Source organism: Marmota marmota, unplaced genomic scaffold (assembly GCF_001458135.2).
Source record: "Marmota marmota marmota unplaced genomic scaffold, marMar, whole genome shotgun sequence".
NCBI classification, from domain to species: Eukaryota; Metazoa; Chordata; class Mammalia; order Rodentia; family Sciuridae; genus Marmota; species Marmota marmota.
In genome coordinates, this window is record NW_026000016.1 from 46,292,836 (window position 1) to 46,312,946 (window position 20,111).

Here is a 20,111-nt window from a genome sequence, read left to right on the forward strand (position 1 = left end):
AAAAAAAAAAAAAAAAAAAAAAAAAAAAAATCAATATAGACTCCCAAAATATCTTCAGCGTATTCTCCAAAAGAAAGTAAGCATATGAATGTTACTTTATGTAACAGCAATCTCAGAGAAAATATCCCCAGCACCTTCCAAGTCAAGACTGGGAGCCCTGAACAAGCTCAAGACCTAGAAGTAAATTTTCACTTAAAATAAAACTTGGGGGTAGGGGTACAATATAAATAATTTCTATCAAGAATGACACTTTGGTTCACCATTCAAAATGAAGATCATATAGATTCAATATAATTATTTTTTCAAATAGGGACAGAATATAAAGAATTCTAACACCTCTCTATTTATAACAAAATTTAGCCATTTTCATAGTAAACTATGTATACTGACAGATCATTTAAGTTTTTGTTTTAGGGCTAGGGTTGTGGCTCAGCAGTAGAGTGTGCAAGGCCTTGGGTTTGATCCTCAGCACCACATAAAAATAAATAAATAAAATAAAGGTATTGTGTCCAACTACAACTAAAAAATATTTTTAAAAAAGTTTTTGTTTTATTGACTGTAAGACTGAAGTCATAAACAAAAATTCAGTCTAGAACATATTAGTGGTGAGAGTTGCACAACCTATGAATATACTAAAGCCACTGAATGAACAATAAGAAAAAAATAAAAATATCACACACTTTTTTTTTTTTTTTTGCAAAGCAAGGCCATTCAGTTATCCAGGTATTAGCTGCAACAAATCAGTTTTCTGTGGTATTTGAGTGACTACCCCCACTGGGTTAATGCTATATATACAGTACCAACTTGCATCAAGCACCTGTTTCTGCTATGAAGTATCCTATGGAAAACAGGTAACCAAATCAACTTCATTAAAAAGTAAATAATAGAGAATAAGAAAAGTGGTGAATTAGTAAGTCTGAGTGATAGGAGGATTAACCAGAACATACAGGCACTTCATGAGTCATCAGGGTATTGGGGTTCATGATGGTCACAAGCTGATGGAGGAGATCTGGTTGGGACACAAAGAGCTCTGGAGCTAGTTTCTTCATTACATTTTCTAGCTGCTCAGCAGCATATCCTGGGACTCCATACCAGGTTTTTGGCTCACCCCTGGAAAGAGATTATAAAAATAAATCAATCTGCAATACCAACACAAAACAAATGTTAATCAGTTCATATTTTTCAGACCTTGCTGTGTAAGACTTAGTTACAAAGGAATGTTCAAACTGAGGAAGTATCATTATAAATGTAATCTGAACATATGTAATGCATTTTCTACCTTCAAGTATAAGTGTTAAGCATGAGACTTTCTAGCTGAGGTCCATTCCTCTCCCAGCTCCCACTTTTAACTAACCCTTTAAAAAATGCAGATATCTAGAATTTTTAATAATATAAGGGATCTACAGGATATGAAGTTCCACAGTTTCCTACTGCAACTGACAAAAGATGGCAACTCTCCATCTTCCTCTTCCCTTGCCCATTCTGACAGATGAGGTTAAATCAAAAATGATAAGGCAATTAGCACTTCTAAAGAGCTCTTATTCTTCAAAGCATTTTAAATTGTCAACCAATTAATCTGTAACATCCCTGTGAGGTATGATAAATATCATCTTCACTTTACAGCTGGGAGTAATTGCCCAGGGAAGAAGAACTGATGCTATACATATATATGCCATCTCTTCTTTCTTGTGGTACATTCTTGAATTCCTTATATAAGGATTTAAGTGAATTATGAATCTTCAAATATTTTTATATTTAGAAGCAAGATGAATAAAGGGGGAAAAACAGATGTGAAGAAATGGCTTTGAGAGTAGAGGTAAAGAAGTCCAAGTATCTGCATCCACAAAATTCAGACACAAGGATGAGGTTCCCTCAAAGTGTTGTGGTGACAGAATTCCACCCAACAAAAAGGAAGCTGGCATCCCAAGGACCTGGAAGATACTATGTACCTATAGCCTGCCTCTATTCCCAAATTGCCACTGAATGCAATTTTCTATAGGAAAGTATAGTCCAAAGCTTTTTTAACCATTCTATGAGTAAAAACTTACTCACTTCAAAGAATAACTATACTGTCCCCAGAAACAGGCTACACTTCTCAGGCTACAGTGTACAATTTAGAGGATCCATGTACTTTCTAGGAAGCTTTACAAACTAGTACTGCCTTAATAGGATGCCTATTATAATAGCGGTGAAAAAAACTAGCTCGTCAGTCTTCAAACATAGCTGAGACATATTTGAGAGGAACAGAAAGTTTTTCTACCCGGTTTACATACTGCTTATACTTTCTATGTGGGATTTCTCACCAGTGCAGGTAGTTGATGGAATAGCTCCAATGGTCTTCAATATGCCAACAGAATGAAGAAAAGCACATTCCCACATACAACCAAGGGAGTTTCATGCCACATATATCAGCAGTAATGTGGGCAAGGACAGACTGCTCCATCACTGGCATATTGTTCAAATTCCAGCCACTATCAAGATATTCCTAAAAATAAGAAAAATGAGGGTAAAGTTTTAGCTGTACCATGCTAATACTTTAGAATTCTGTTTCCAAAGGCTGTCTGGAAAATAATTTCCTTCAAAATAAAAGGGAGTGGGAAGTAGAGGGGTCAACATGCTCAATTTTAGGATGCCTGTAGATTAGTTCTGCCTCGTTTAAAGCTTTATATAAAATGGACTTGTTCCAGGATTGGTGGAAAAGGCTGTAATCCCAGTGACTCAAGAGGCTGCTGCAGGAAGATTGCAATTTCAAAGCCAGTCTGGGCAACTTAACAAGACCCTGGATACAGAGATACTAAAGTTCAAAAGTAGGCAAAGTAATCTACGGTATCGGAAGTCAGAATAGTGGTTATCCTGAAAGAGGTAAAGTAATGAAGGAGAGAGGGCAAAGGGGGAGTTTGGGGGGGTGGGTATCTTAATTCTTATTCGACTGCTGGTTACATGGGTGTGCTTAGTTTGTGAAAATTCATTAAGCTATAGATACAGGATTACCCATTTCCTGTGTGTGTTAGAATATATTTATATATTTATTTATTCTTTTTTTTTTTTGTTACTTCCTAACAGGATAGAAATAAAATTTTTTTTTTAGAAACCTGATGATGTAGAAAACTATTAGACTCATAGACATAAATAAATAAACAAAACTCTTAGATTTTCTTCAGAAGGAGAAATTAAGTTATACAATCTGAAGGCAAAGTTATTTTCCCTATCACCATGATATAAAATGTAGTGGTACAGATAGGACTAGAATTGTTCTATTGTCTTCCAACTTTTCTTGAAATCACTAAAAATCTGATAATTAAGGATCTGCTGAAAGTAATCATAAATTACTTCAAGAACCAAACAGAATTTCAATAAGTACTTAAACTTTCAAGCCACATACATGGACTTTCATTTTTTATAATAAGGATGCTGGAGTTGGGGGGTGCTGGCTGGGGTTGTGGCTCAGCAGCAGAGCCCTCGCCTCGCATGTGCAAGACCCTGGGTTCGATCCTCAGCACCACATAAAAATAAGTGAAATAAAGGTTTAAAACAAATGATCTCCATTAAAAAGTAATAATAATAAGGATGCTATTAATCCAGTAGCAGGCTCTTTAGATCAAGGATATGCTGAATCACAGCTTTAAATGCACAAGTCTCCCTCAAACTAAAAGTTCCTTCTACATGGGCCTACCTCTTCCTCAGGTGAAAGTTTGATTTTTCCATCTCGAACAGGAAAACCACTTCCAAATTCCTTTGAAGCAATATCAGCTCCATATTCCACTGTGACATCCTCTTCGATAGTGCTTACCAATCGCCAGAATTCTTTCTCAACCAGTTCTGTGGGAACCATCTAAAAATATAATAAGAGGAAAAGGTGAGTTTTCTAACTCATTTACAAACTGCCTATCACTGATGTAACTAGGTAAATTAATGACAGGAATCATGGACCAGACTTCTAAGGGAAGATTCTCTCCATATCATTCCATAATTGATCCCAGGCAATTCAGGAAACATCTTTATTTTCTAAAAGGAATTTTATAATTAAGGAGCATTAAGAGTTGGGTACAATGGTGCAATGCTTATAATCCCAGAGACTCAGAGTCTAAAGCAAAGATTGTAAGTTCCAGGCCAACCTGAGCACCTTTGTGAGATCCTGTCTTAAAATATAAAATACAAAGGGGCCAAGGATGAAGCTCAGTGGTAAGACACGCTGTGTTCCATCCTGGGTACCAAAAAAAAAGAAAAGAAACAGCAACATAAAAATTAAGAATTCAGGGGCTGGGGATGTGGCTCAAGCGGTAGCGTGCTCGCCTGGCATGCGTGTGGCCCGGGTTCGATCCTCAGCACCACATACGAAGAAAGATGTTGTGTCCGCCGAAAACTAAAATATATATATATATTTTTTTTAATTCTAAAAAAAGAAATTAAGAATTCATGTTCCTCTATCATGAACCTGGCTATGATTATAAAAAGTAGCTAAAGAATGTAAAATGCTGATATTCAAAAATTGGGAATGTTTGTCTTTTCAGAAATGTAGTACAGAACTTGGTTGAAGACAGTATAAAAAGAATGGTCATCTGTGTTTAGAATGATGCTTTATACTTCAAGAGGCTTTTTAACACATTGTCTTGAGTCCATCCATTTTTTCTTTTCACTAGATATGACAGAAAGAGTAAAGTAGGCAATGATGATTAAAAAAGAGACAAGGGTGCAGACTATGAACAAAAAGAACAATTAATTTGGGCAGAATGCCCTATAAAAAGGCACCAGATTGTCAAGGATCTGTTGATATCTGATTTCAGTACACAGGCAAGTAAGTAACTTAAACATCTTTCAAAATCTTCATCTTTTAATTAAAATAAAAAGCCAACCATAGATAGGTTGCAAGTCACTAGAACTGGCTGAGCAAAAACTGGCAAATACTATAACATACAAGGAATCAAAAGACCTAAAAATTCAAATGGAGAATAAACATAAGCCAATTAAATAAACAAACATTTTAGCTAATGTTGGTGATAATAAAGAAAAGCAGGCTCATTAAAATACTGCTGGATGGTGGGACTAGGAATATAGCTCAGTTGGTAGAGTGCTTGCCTTGCATGCACAAGGCTCTGGGTTCAAATTCCAGCACCACACACACACACACACACACACACACACACACACAAATCCCAGCACCCCCCCCCACACACACACACACGTAAAGCTGGAGTGCCATAAATTGATGGACCTGTGGAGGAGGGGTAGGGAATAAATATTCTTATTTATGAGAACATTAGATCTCAGCAATCATTCAAAGAACATAATTCAATTACAGAGATCAACATGGATGAAGTGTTTGCTATAGCATTTATTTAGAACTGAGGAAGACCCTAGCTTTAAATACCCAGAATTACTAAAGGAAACCATTTAGTTTTGTCACATTCATTTGATAGACTACTAAATGCTGAATGAAGCATGCTTATAGTGCTAAGTGAACAGGGAGAATTAAAACCAGAATCCTATGAAGTTTATAATACTAACTTACATGCAACTAGCTAATATACAACAAATGCATTCCCAAGGCAAAGCACACAGCTTGGCACATAGTAGGCTGTCAATAAATTTTTGCTGTATTCTTTAAATTACATGCATTGTGCTAAAGGGACTGTAGGTGATTTTCTTTATTGCTATTTTTACTACTGCTACTGTATAATCTCTGCGAAAAAGGTATCTCTAGTGAAATTCTTAGATGAATCAGAATGCATTTTATTGTGGAATTTTAATATCATTAAAAATTAAAACTGTCATTCTGTCTCCAAAAGTTATTAAAATTCTCTATCAAAGCAGTTAATATGTACATACATGGACTGGCATGTTGAAGTAATCAGATTTGAATGCATCTGCCATTTCCCCAAAAGTACGAAGCGTGTAGTCCCTGGCTGCTTGTTCAAAGCCAAATGCTTCTTGTGGTTTACTACATTCCTGCAAATAAAAAAGAAAGTTTGTGTTCTAGGTGGCACCTGAAAATGTCAAGTCTACAAGTCTATCTGGTCAATCATCAAAAGGACAGATTTTCTTTAAAAAAAAGTTTTATTTTTTTTTTTTACTTCTATGCAATGTCTCCGTTTAAAAAGAAAAAAATCAATCTGCCTGAAATTTGAAGGATGTTCTAGCAAGCAAATAAAATATTTACTTAAATAATCACAACTTTGAATAATTTAAATCTCTATAAAGAAGCAGCCTAGGCTGGGCATGGGGAAGCTGAAACAGAAGGATAACAAGTACCAGGCCAGCCTGGGCAAATAAGTGAGATCCTATCTCAAAATAATAAATTTAAATGGGGGGATATAAAGCAGTAACTAGGAATATAGCTCAGTGGTACAGTTACCTGAGTTCAATCACCAATTATTAACTCTTTGTCCCCAAACCCACATACACACACAAAAAGAGGCAGCCTAAAACCTTGTTTCTTTCAGAACCAAAAAATGTTTTCAATAATGAGAGGAATAATGTCCTTCAGAGAGTTAAAACTAAGAAAAAAATCAACACATAATATATCATCAAAATAGAGATAAAACACTTGATGGAAGTAGAATGGCTCTCTGAACAGCATTAGTTAATTATATCCTAATTATGCCATCAAAAACAAACACTGAGCCAGGCACAGTGGTGCATGCCTATAACCCCAGCAACTTGGGAGACTGAGGTAGGAGAATCCCAAGTTCAAGGGCAGCCTCACCAACTTAGCAAGGCCCTAAGCATCTTAGTAAAATCCCATCTCAAAATAAAAAATAGAAAGGATCAGCAATGTAGTTAATTGGTAAAGCACCCCAGGTTCAATCCCCAGTACTAAAAAAATGAAACTAAACATTGAGAAGTTAGCAGGCAGTTACAGGCGGCCCTAGACTATAGCAAATTAATGAATTTGAATATTCCAGACCATCTTACAAGTTCATCCCTATTTTTAAAAAATATTTTTTAGTTGTTGATGGACCTTTATTTGTATGTAGTGCTGAGAATCAAACCCAGTGCTACCACTGAGCCACAACCCCAGCCAAGTTCATCCCTATTATCCACCTTATTATATAATCTAATCCTAATGCAAACATAGTATTCAAGTGACTGCTTCATTATAAATCGTATAAAATAATCCTCATAAAAAGTGATGGCAAGCATCAGTAACTACACAAAAATACTTTAAAAGTAGATCACTAAAATTGCTTATGTAATGTAATTTCATTTGTTTAAAAATAGAAGAGAGTCTGGATGAATATACACTGATATGATGGTTATCTATGCACTGTGAACTATCTCTATTTTCAGTTGTTCAGTGTTTCAAGAATTTTTGCTAAGAATATACAGTGCTTTTTACAATGAGATTTTTTTTAAAAGCAATGTAATTATATCTTACATTTTTTTACTTTTTTCCACCCCCCTCTCAGCCACACTGTGGAATTTACTTCTAAGACTTCTATCCTATTCAGGGTCAATCCAATTTTCTTCCTGGACTTTACTATTATCCATTGCCAAATCTAAACCCCCAGGCAAAGAAAAAGTACGCCAGAAGAAATTTTCTAATGCTACCACTGTCTTTAATTTTTACCTGAGCCAAACACTTAGGACACCTCCAGTCTCCCTTGGGAACATCATGGAGTGGTGGAATCAAGCAAAAGGTATGGTAACTGTCATCACAGCCATCACATAAGAGAAGCCGGTCCTCATCATTGCCACTGCCACACAAGAGGCAGACATACAGGTCCACCTGCATCAATGAAAAAGAGGGTAGAAGAAAGCAGAATGAGCTATTACTTGATTTAGTGAAATTGTAATAATGAAATGGATCTAAGACATGTATGTAGTCTTTCCAGCCTGCTTCCAGTTATACAACTTCTATAAGAGATATTTAAAATAAAAAAAAAAATCCTTCATTTTCTATAAAAGGCATTTCATAATACTTCATGCAACCTCAGTTCCAAAATGTGATCTCCCAAGTTTCTGAATATTTTTTCTCAATTGTCCTATATTTACATTGCTACCTTTTGGTAGTTTAAAAATAATTCTTTCAGGGGTGGGGTTGTGGCTCGGTGGTAGAGTGCTTGCCTAGCCCCTGTGCGGCACTGGGTTCTATCCTCAGCACCACATAAAAAATAAATAAAGGCACTGTGTTTATATACAATTAAAACAAGTATTTTTTTAAAAGCTTATGACCCAACCTTAAAAGAAAAAGGAGTCTTCTAGAAGAATAAGGTGCTAGGTAATAATTACCAGCTAACCAAAAGTAGAATTTATGAAGGAAAAATTCAATTTTGCCATATTTAAAAGGAGAGAAGTTTTAAAGTTAATTAACTACATTAAACTATCACTTCAAATTCTAATTAAGTAAGGGTCAGTGTTTAAAAGTTCCCCCAAAATACCCAGTGGTGAGGTATATTTATCGGTTTGGGAGCAGGAAAGAGGGCAACCAGAGCCTAACACTAGTTTCGCTTTAAACAAAAGTGTCTAACAGAGTAAACAGCTCCCCATCTCTGCCATGTCCTTACCCACTAATCCCTAGGCTCCTTTCTTCTTCTTTCCTTCCTTTCTCTGTTTTATATTTCATTTCTTTTTTCTGTTCCTTTCCCTTGCTAGATGGAAAGTTGGAAAATACCAAACTGATTTTTGACATAGCCTTCAGCTCATTTGAAGGTGGGTTCGTGATTCAATATATGATACAGCTCGTTTACTATTCAGTGCTAAACAGAATGTATTCTAGAAAAACAGCTGCCCCTACCACCTCCCCATATTACTACACTGTCTTTATAAGGTTCTCATGTATTTCTGCATTTATAAACTGATAGTATAAACTGACTCAAAAAGATCTTTTCATTGTCAGGCAGTAAGTTAACCTAACCTAAGTACAGCACAAAAGTATAAGCTTCAGGGTAAAGAGACTCAAAAGGAAGAAATGAAAGGAGAAAAGAAGAAATGGGGGAAAAGAGAAAGGAAGAAATCAACTCACAGCATTGGTGGATTTTTTAGATCGACTCTTGGGCTTTTCCTTCTCACTTTCTACAATATAATCTTTCTTCTCAGTGAGTTCTTGCTTGATGTTACTTTTCATTTCTTTGTCTGTGGGAGGCAATCCAAAGTTAGATCTTTCTGTATTATGCCGTTCTCTGCTTCCTTGTTCACCCCATCACCTCCTTCTTCCTTCTTTTTTTATATTGGGGATTGAACCCACAGCTTCCCAAATCTAGGTTAAGCACTGAGCTACATCCCAGGCAATTTTATTTTATTTTGAGACAGGTCTCACTATGTTGCACAGGCTGGTCTCAAACTTGTAATCCTCCTGCCTCAACATCCTAAGTAGCTGGGAATACACCATACCCAGCTATGTTTTCTTTCTTATTCATGAATAAACTTTCTTACCATTTTCACATTTTAGAGTTGGACAACCCATTCGACGTCTCAGATTATGAGTTCTGGCTTCTGTTATCTCTTCTGGTTCTACTTTAATATTCATGGCCTAAAAGAAATTATCATATACATGAATACTTTCTTTAAAAAGAAAGAAATCTTTAAAGAATATAAACTGTACAGGTTTATATAATCTTACAAACTATATCTGTTAATCAGGAATTCAAAACACACTTCTCTCTTCCCTTAGAGACCACCTCATCTTTGAAACAACTCTTTTTTTTTAATGTTTTTTAGTTGTAGATGGACACAATACTTTTATTTATCTTTATGTGGTGCTGAGGATTGAACCCAGTGCCTCACTCATGCTAGGTGAGTGCTCTACCACTAAGCCACAACCCCAGCCCTGAAACAACTCTTACTTAAGGTATGAATGAGAAATTTAGAAGTTAGCAGAGTATTCTCCACTATTTTATGTTTAAAAAAAAAAAATAGGCCCTTTCTCCACCAAAAATAACAACGAAAAATCAGGAACAAATTATGGGAAATATTACGACTCAAATTGGAAACAACTCTTTTTTCCTCCTGGAAGCTTATTTATTTTTGTTGACTTCTTTCCAAGGTCTACCAGTATTCACAGAAAATTCAGCTTCTAAAATTTTCTTCAATTCTTTTTACAAACCATCATTATAAACTATACTTTTAACATCAATAAACTATTAAGGACTTCCTTCTCATTGAGGGTATATAAGCCAGTCTTGGTTTCTATTGTTTCTCAAAGTACTAATATTTATTGGGTTTTGTTGTTGTTGTTGTTTGTTTGTTTCTTTTTGTGGTGCTGGGGATTAGAACCGAGGGCCTTGTGCATGCAAAGCAAGCACTCTTACCAACTGAACTATATCCCCAGCCCAGTACTGATTTTTTTTTTTTTAAAGAGAGAGTGAGAGAGAGAGAGAATTTTAATATTTATTTTTTAGTATTCGGCGGACACAACATCTTTGTTTGTATGTGGTGCTGAGGATCGAACCTGGTCCGCACGCATGCCAGGCGAGCGCGCTACCGCTTGAGCCACATCCCCAGCCCCAGTATTGATATTTTTGAGGGAAAAAAAAAACAAAATTATTTTTGTGATCTGTTAACCAAGTAGTGTTTCTGAAACTATATATCACTTTGCCCTTGTTCATTCAGGTATATTAAGGATGTCCATAAGTAAGAGATTTTCTTCCACAGGTGATATCATTACCATTAGGTGTCACTGAGGTAAGATGTAGGCATCCATATCCTAGGACATGTGTCTCAGTTATTTTATTATTTCTTTTATCAGTTTTATTTTATTATTTTATTTTATTATTTCTTTTCAGTTACAACTCAGCAGCTATCCAGGCAACATAAGCCCAGAAAAAGCTCTTCAATTTCTTATCCCTTTGCTGGCACAGTTCCCACCACCCCCACCCCACAAGTGTAAATGCTGGAATACACAAAGCCTCCTTGTGTGAGACGAATAAGGTTCAAAACTATAAAAAGCACAGGTACAGTTGTTGGACAGCCGTAGCACCACACCTCCACAATGCCTGCTAATGGACCTGGTGAAGCTCTCACCTCAGCTCTCATGCGTTTTGCTCTTCGGGCTGGGGGACAGGTTTCTGAGGGCTGCACAGACTGCCTCTGGGGAATATCATGGGGTTTGTACTCCTTGTCCTTTGTGTCTGTGGTCAGGTTGGGCTTCTGTAGACACTAAACATAAAATAAATTGCATTAATGAATCTCCCTTCTTTTTTTTAATCTTGTTTTGATGTATTTTTACATGGTACAATTATTTATGTGGATAACATACAGGTCTATTTTTTAAAATCTAAATACAAAGACAAGTCTATATCTGTTTTAAAAAACTAACAACTAATAATATACACACATGTAATAAGTACAACAGCTTAAACTCTTTTAAACAACTGAATTTGGTTTCTTCAATTTATTTCATTGATCTCATTAAGTCACAGGAAATCACAGCAGGTTCCAGACACTCCCAAAGAGCCATTTGCAATTTCCCTTGCTGACAACTGTCAATTAATTGAAGACAAGTTGTTAAAAAGACCCCTAATATGTTCCAAAAATAATTTCCTACATTAAGACTATCTTATTTTTCAAAAAGTGTTTGGAGTAATAAAAAGGGGAATCCAATAGGTTTTTTTTACAATTTTACCATCTTGTAGTTTTAGAAATAACTAAGCAATGCTGTCACCAAAATATACCACCTGAATTGAGAAAACAGGACATGTGACAAGCATTCCAAGGTTTGCATATCTCCAACAAAGTCTAACTCACAAAGCAAAGATTAATCAGTAGCTCAAAGCAATAACTGGCTCATCATACAAGTCTCTACTTATTCACTTTCTCCTTTAGTTTAATTCTAAGCTGGCTAAAAGATGGTATTTAATGCCAATACAGCATAACACAACAAAGTATCACCACTGAAGCTAATATGAATTTTAAGTTAGCACTTCCATTTCATAAGAGAATCCACAAACATCTTAAGCTTTCGGGAGGTGGAGATAGAGGAGATTAAACCCAGGATACTTTATCATTAAGCTACATCCACAGTCCTTTTATTTTATTTTGAGACAGGGTCTCACTAGGTTGCTTAGGGCCTTACTGTTTTAAGTTGCTGAGGGTAGCCTGCAACTTTAGATCCTCCTGCCAGAGGCCCAGAGTTGCTGGGATTATAGGTGTGCACCATCCTACCTTGCATGCAAAGCATTTTTTTTTTCACGCCAGACAGGTAATATGCCATGTCATAACAAGGTTTAGAGGGAGGCACATCTCACACAGGAGCATGAACACCCAATTGTCACACTTATGAACCGAAGGATCATGCCAAGCATTTTTTTAAAGTGAGTTCCAGCTAGGCACAGAATGCACATTTATAATCCCAGCAACTCAGAAGGATCAAAAATTTCAAGACAGCCTCAGTACCTTAGTGAGACCCATCTCAAAATAGAAAATAAAAAGGGCCGAGATTGTAGCTCAGTGGTAAAGTTCCCCTGCTTTCAATCCCCTATACCAGCTGTGCAACACCCCTGCAAAATGTTCCAAAATGTAACCATTTAGATGTTTTATATCATTTGTATTTGGTATGATAGGTACCAAAATAACAAAATTCCAGAATTATTGGCATTATGGGCACCACTACTACCATATAGTCTTATTTATAAGTTTAGCTCCTTTTCCTTTACATTTGCAGAGAAAATACAGACGTTGTGGGGAGAAGAAACAAAAGAAACCATAGAGAAACAAATTATCAGTCTATTTTCTAATGTTTAAGAAATATAACATATAAAACAGAACATCAAGTGATTACTTAATATCAAGTAAGGAACATACCAAAGGCACAACAACATATCAATACTAAATATTTTGTTCTTTCTAAGTGATTTTATTTGGAAAAGTCAATTATTATATCATTAATATTATAATTAAATAGTCTGAAAAACTTATGAATAAAATACCAGTAATAAGTGAGAGAACCTGAGTTTTTAAAAAGAATTGTTATGAAATAATATCTACCATTCTATAACAAGTCTTCTATTGAGCATCTGGAGCACATTTAAAGAAAGCAAAGAGAGAAGAATAAACTTGCCCATCACATAAATTAACCCATTTATGTGTTCTATGAACTCTCTACTTGAGACACCAAAGTTGGGAAATACTAATTACTGTAAGGATGGTCAGAAATTCAGATACTAAATATTCAGACCATATTTATTTCAATGATTTCTATTATCTATGATCAGTTCAGTTCTATAGGGACTCTATATATTCAAGCTTAGCAGCTTTTTAGAATATACATGAAGAGCTTCATTATTTTGTTCCGAACCATAATTTAAACACACCTGAAGCCTTGGTTTTATATCTAATGCTATCACAAACACTAATTTTAACCTTTACTTGAGAAACAGAAATTTACAGATGATTAATAGCATCACACCATAAGCACATCATCCCACAGAGTGATCCCTTAGGACATTTAAAAAACATGATGATGCAAGATGGAGACCTGTGTTCTATAATGCCCATATATCACTGCTCAACTTTACTCAAGTTTCTCCAAATTTAGGCAATAAATTTGCAATAAATCCTTCATTATGTGCACTTCTTTTTTAAAACTCTTTATTTTCTAATTCTCCTTTACCATAAAAACAAATTTTGACAATGAGAAATGAGTATAGGGGCTAGAGGTGTAGCTCAGTGGTATGGCTCCTGTTCAATATGTGTGAGACCCTAGGTTCAATCCCAGAATCCCCATTCCCTGTCCACGGCCCCCCCCAAAAAAGGGGGACCAATATAAACTTTCAATAGTAGGAGAAATTAAATCAAGACCTGGATATAAAATGGAAAACCACGATCATTCAAAACTGTGTTTTTAAAAACATTCAATGACATAGCAGATGCTCATGATACGTTAAGTCGAAAAGACAGGATAACAATATTGTATAGGAGAACCCATTGCCAATTTGTATATACATGCATAAAAACAGCCAAGAGAAATAACAAGGATTAGGGGCAATTTATTTTCATGATACTTCCCTGTGTTGTTATTTTTTTTTTTTAATTTTTTTTTTTAATATTTATTTTTCAAGTATCAGCCGACACAACATCTTTGTTTGTATGTGGTGCATGAGGATCGAACCCGGGCCGCACGCGTGCGCTACCACTTGAGCCACATCCCCAGCGCCTTCCCTGTGTTTTTAAATGCTTTTTAAACAACAAAACTCCACTGCCTAAGTATACAGATGACATATTTCTAAAATGTTGGAACTTTAAAGCAGGAACTTTCTCTCCCCTGATTCACTGTAACCTCCACACTTCAGATTCAAAAAGAGAAAATCTATATGGACAACTCTATCTAGGTCTGACTATAAAACAGAACCATAAAAGTTCCAAATTCAATAATTGTTTTTAATTTCATCCATGGACTCACTAACCACTCATGTAATATACATTAAAACAGCTGGGCATGGTGGCACATGCCTGTAATTCCAGCTACAAAGAAGGCTGAGGCAGGAGGATCAAGTTTGAAGTCAGCCTCAGCAACTTAACAAAAAGACCCTGCCTCAAAATTGAAAAAAAAAGAAAAGAAAAAAAGGTGGGGGCGGGTGGTAGGGTAGGGATGTAGCTTAGTGATAAAAGCACCCTTGGGTTCAGTTCCCAGTAACAAAAATAGACACATAGCTTTCTGAATATCAGATTGGTCACTTTCTTCTAGGCTAAAAAGAAAATTTACTTGAAATCAAGAAAGAAGAAAGGGAAGAAAATCTATAGGATTTAAGCATTACAAATGGTACTAGATTATAATATTAGAACAGGGTTTTGATTACTGGTTTGCCCTCAGAAACCATGTTATTATTTACCTTTCTATAACATAGAAACAACTTTTAAAATTATAGGGCTCACTGCTCTAGTCTTAGAATAACTCAAAGGATGTAAATGAATTATGACACACTTTTTGCCAGAACCTTGAAATAGGTGGGAAGTTTCTACAGTATTGTTTTACCTTAATTAATGAGAACAAAAGTGTTTATCTGAGTAAATTCACAAATACCATTTCTGTATGGAAACAAACATGGCTAGGTAATAAGTACTAAAAAAGGAACCCATTAGCTTCAAAGCTTTTGGGGTTTTTTCGTTTTGTTTTGAGGTGTGTGGTACAGGGGATTGAACCGGGAATGGCATATGCTAGGCGAATCTTCTACCACTGAGCTACATTCTCACCCTTTTTTTTAAATTTGATTTTGAGATAGGGCATCACTAAATTGCCTAGGTGGTCCTAAATTTTGTATTCTTCCTCCTTCAGCCTCCCATTAACTGGATTACAGGTTTGTAATCCCACCACACACCCTGAAGCTATGCAGTATTTTTAAGTTCCTTCTCCTTTACAAATATAAGCATTCTACATGACCATTTCCTTGGGAATCTCTGCTGGCAAAAAAGAACGAATAAATTATTTTCCAAGTTATACTTTCATAATATGGGAACCAGGGATGCTTTAAATAGCAAGCAAATGCAAAAGTATAAACCTAACAAGTATACAATAATTAACTTCTTGCTGTAAAGAAACACCTATTGTGGAGTAAATACAGATTTCAGTTTTTGACAGTAAAACGACATGTCCTCTATAATCTTACTCATTCTAAAAACAAATGTCTAAGTATGGTTGCTCTCAAAACAGAATAACAACACTGGAGAAAACAGCCAAAAACCAAGGTCTTCTGAACAGTGTCATTCAAACACAACTGAGGCTTTTTCATTCCCCCTAAAACATAATGTACCAACAAGCAGTGAATGAAACAGGTTTGTGGCGAGCCCCAAAACTCACCCTCAGACTGTCTCCAGACAGGAATAAATTGTAAGGGTTGAGAATTCGTTCATAATGCCCTCTGATATGTGAACCCACAGCTTTGCCAGGAGCAAAACCCATCTTGGTGGCAATTTTGGTCCATTTTCTATCCTTGCAAACAACTGCAAATCCACCTTCTTCTGCAACTAACTGTTAAAATAGCAAAAGTTAGAAACACTTATGTGGAAATCATGCCTAGGTAGACTCCAAGAACAAAATGTTCTTGGCTATGGTTATATTTTAAAAATACTTTTCCTAAGTCAAAAGAAAAAATGCATGTGCTGTTAATTTCAAGCTAGACAATTAAAACATTTCTTTTAACTACATGTTCATAAACATTTTGTCCCTCCCAAAATGACTTCTCGCTTCCCCAAAGCAGTCATCTTAAAAGAATCATAATCAAATCTCTACTAAAGAAAAGGCCCTAGGTACTTGGTCCTACTCTCTGACCCTTAAAATCTCCACAAACTAAGGGACAGAAAGCCTGAAATAATGTTTGGTGGAAAGAATGCAGGCTTTAGATTAAAGTGGGACCTGGAATTTAACTATGAGCTCAGCCATTTTAGCTGGGTCTTTTTGTTTGTTTGTTTGTTTGTTTGTTTTTTAAATCCCCATAAGCTTCAGTTTGTCTGTCTGTACTAAAATGGAAAGAAATAGTTTACAGAATTATTGGTGAGTTTAAAAATGACAAAAACGGGTGGCAAAAAATATTCCACAAGACTTCCAGACCAGATAGGTGGTTCTGATTCTTATCACTCAACTGAACTAAAAATCTCACTTTACTTTGTTTGTTTTTGGTACCAGGGATTGAACTCAGGGGTGTTTTACCACTGAGGCACATCCCTATCCTTTTTTATTGTATTCAATTATTTAGAGACAGGGCCTTGCTGAGTTGCTTAGGGCCTCGCTAAGTTGCTACGATTGGCTTTGAACTAAGGATCCTCCTGCCTCAGCCTCCCCAGTTGCTGGGATTACAGGAGTGCGCCATTTCACCCAGCTTCACTTTATATATTTTAAACAACAAGTTTCTTCATAAGGCAAAGAAAACCAAATGCACTGTTCACAATTATATAAATGAGTAAGATGGTCATTAGCCCTTTACCTTATTTAGCTGAAACAAGTCCAAGATCTTCCTCTCCACGTGTGGAATTTTTAGAGTACTTCCCTGTAACTCCCAGTACTTTGCAATCTGGTCCAGGAAATTCAATTTTACACGAGTTTGAGCCTAAATGACAAAAAACTGCGCATTAATCTCAGATATTTTGTTTATGTGTTTGTTTACTTATTTTTGGACATGTCTCACTATGTTGCCCAAGATGAGCTTGAATCCCTGGGCTCAAGGGATCCTCTCACCTTAGCTTCCTGAATAGCTCAGACCACAGGCACATATGCCTGCTTATAAAATAAACTTACCTAGTTTTATTTTAAAGCTCATGTCTATTACCTGCCTGTGCCATATTTTCATTCTTAGAATATTTAAGTGCAAAACTACTTTCTGAATTCAAGAGAAATAATCAAAGGATACAAGATAAAGCTGATTAAACAATCATACATTAATAGAGAAATAGCTGAAAGTATATAAAATGAAGTTGGCTAAAAACTTATATACTAACTCAACAAAACCTTAATTTAGCCCTTATCATGCATGTGTCAGGCAAGGAGTTCTACACTCAATAAACAGTCTTATAACATAAGTTCTTACCCTAAAAGGTGCTTCATTTAAGAGGTACCAGAGTAAACACAATTTCATTTTACTGCTTAAGTTACGTGACAAGTTTTTATATGCCCACCTTGGTCTTTTTACAACAAGATTTCAAAGGCTTGTTGCAAGTAGAAATTTTCTTACTTGCTCAAACACAAATCTAAAATCAGATTTATAATAGTGCTTCTATAGCAAATTATTTTCAGTGGTCCTGGGGATTGGATCCTGGGCCTTGTGCATGCTAGATAAACACTGTACTGCTGAGCTACATACATCCCCAGCTCTGATCCTCCTAGCTCAGCCACCCAAGTATCTGGGATTATAAACATGCAACACCAGATGCAGTCTATATCAGTCTTTTTTAAAAATATATATATTTTTAGTTGTTAAGAGATCTTTATTTTATTCATTTATTTATACGCGGTGCTGACAATCAAACCCAGTACCTCTCACATGCCAGGCAAATGCTCTACCATTGAGCCACAACCCCAGACCCCATATCAATTTTTAAAAGCCCCTATAATTTAAAGACAAAAAAGGAAACTTTTTAAAATATTATTTTTAAACATATTATTACTATACAGTCATTTTTATTTTTACTCTCCTTATCAAATATAAGCTGGACAGTCTGGGGAGATTTAACTTGAAGCCAGACCAAAACTTGGATCAATATTCAGATATTCTCAATCATACCAAGATTTCAAGTTAGTAATCATCTCCTGTTTTCAGGTTTAATTTGAATTTGAAAATACACTGAAATTCTTTACAATATACACATTTTAATCCTATTATCAATGTCTATAAAATTCTGTTGGATATGTGCTCTGTTTCAGTTAAAGATGTTTAGTTCAATATTAAAATCAGATTTTAAAACTAACAAACAACACAAGTCTTATCTACCCTGCTCTTGGTGGCTAGAAACTGAAGAAACATCTGTTCTCTAGAGAATGTTCTGTGTTCCTCGCTCTTCCTTAGGAAACTAAAGTGTTATTAAATCTAAGTGACAAAGTTATGCACTTTGAAGAAATTAGGACTATAGAATCTGTTCTACTGTGTAATTCTTTTCAAAACCTAAATTCTAATGATTATCGCCTTAATATAGGATTTACTAACAGACTAAAAAGTGTCTGACAAGTATCATTGCTTTTAATAAAATTTGTCTGTTTCAATGGCCTTACTGCAAATTGTTTTACCATGATCAACTATTGGACATATTTTCTTTCCCTACCAGATTGGTGACAAAGCCTCTTCAAAGTGGACCCGACCCCTCAGGAATACAGGAAACAGGAACAATAGTAAAGACATTACCTCCAATTCATTCAGCCTCTGGATCCGTGGAGTAAAATGAAGTTTATCAACATCACATGCAAAAGGTGGCTGCCAATCCTAGGAGAGAGCAAAAGCTCTTATTAGAAGAATTTATAATTATTTGACATTTAGTAGCAGAATATACACGAATGAATGATATATCCCATATACTCCCCCCCCTTCCCTGCTGAGCCCAGCAACATCACTAAGCCCCAACCTGTGTTGAAAAACCAGGTTTAGGAAAAGAGACTCTAACTTCTTATTTACTACAGAAGTATCTTACTACAAAACAGCTATATCAACACCATAATATATATTTTTATATATTTAAACTTCTAGTCACATTAGCTTTTATTAAAAAGTTGAAGATAAGTTCTTCAATAGGGGGAAGGAGAAACTGACATCCAAAACCAATTTTCACTATCCTTAATATGTCTACTCATATAGATACCTGATCTCTAGAGAATCCTTCTATACTGGGAGAACTGAGATCATGAGGAAAGAATCAAACAAGAAGAAAAACATATAAATGCATACCTATGTGGAGCTGAATACAAACAAAAATCTACAATAAGGGAAGAGCTAAAATATTTTAAAAAGCTTTTTAATGAATTTCATTTGAAATAATAATGAAAAAGTCCAGAGATGGATAGCAGTGATGGTTGCACAACAATGTAAATGTATTCAACCAAAACAATCATAATCATAATCATAGGAACAGGGAAATCAATCAAGGAGATCAGGGAAAAAAGAAAAAGAGGCTTTGAATAGAAAAATAAAATACTGAAAAGATATAATTCAAGGAAGTTCATATCCTTTAACCCAATTTCATACACGGAAATTTGTCCTAAGAGAATAATTCAACCAGAATGAATAAATTATATGTGTGAAATTAACTGCAGTATTATGCTAGGAAGAAATATTAGGATATTAAAATAACAATGAATAACATACAGCATTTGCAAGTGCCAGATTTATAAAGAATCTCTGATCAATAAGAAAAAGGGGGGGGGGGGAACTGGGGTGTAGCTCAGTAGTGAGAGAGCATGCTTAGCATGCACAGGGCCCTGGGTTTAATCCCCCACATTTTTAAAAAGAAATGGAAAATGACCAATCACCCCAAGACTGGTGTCCAAATTAATTCCAAATAAGAAATAATCAAAGCTTATATTGTTTCTACCTATCTTAGCAAAGACTAAAAATACACATACCATCAATATTAGAAATTTGTGACAAACTGTGCACTCTTAATGGTAAGATATTTAGGAAGCTTATTAAGGCATATGCCCTCTGACCCAGAAATTCCCTGACAGGAATTTACAAATATGCATTAGTATTCACAATAACAAG

General features: G+C 35.5%; 1 protein-coding gene and 1 non-coding gene across 2 annotated transcripts in view; both read right to left on the reverse strand.

Moving 5' to 3' along the window:
* Kdm5b (lysine demethylase 5B) overlaps positions 1-18,905 on the reverse strand; it is a 46,000-nt gene extending 27,095 nt beyond the window's left edge. The window contains exons 1-11 of the mRNA XM_015483849.2: positions 18,762-18,905; positions 16,854-16,976; positions 15,731-15,901; positions 10,960-11,094; positions 9,373-9,469; positions 8,963-9,072; positions 7,568-7,726; positions 5,827-5,946; positions 3,674-3,832; positions 2,304-2,485; positions 948-1,110 (exon numbers count right to left, since the gene is read on the reverse strand). Coding sequence (XP_015339335.1) covers positions 948-1,110; positions 2,304-2,485; positions 3,674-3,832; positions 5,827-5,946; positions 7,568-7,726; positions 8,963-9,072; positions 9,373-9,469; positions 10,960-11,094; positions 15,731-15,832 — 1,227 coding nt within the window. The 5' untranslated portion in view covers positions 15,833-15,901; positions 16,854-16,976; positions 18,762-18,905. The remainder of the gene's footprint in view (positions 1-947; positions 1,111-2,303; positions 2,486-3,673; positions 3,833-5,826; positions 5,947-7,567; positions 7,727-8,962; positions 9,073-9,372; positions 9,470-10,959; positions 11,095-15,730; positions 15,902-16,853; positions 16,977-18,761) is intronic.
* LOC125618603 lies at positions 12,127-12,227 on the reverse strand. The gene has a single exon (XR_007349938.1). It is a non-coding gene; the product is annotated as a small nucleolar RNA U13 (small nucleolar RNA).
* Positions 18,906-20,111: the final 1,206 nt, after the last annotated feature.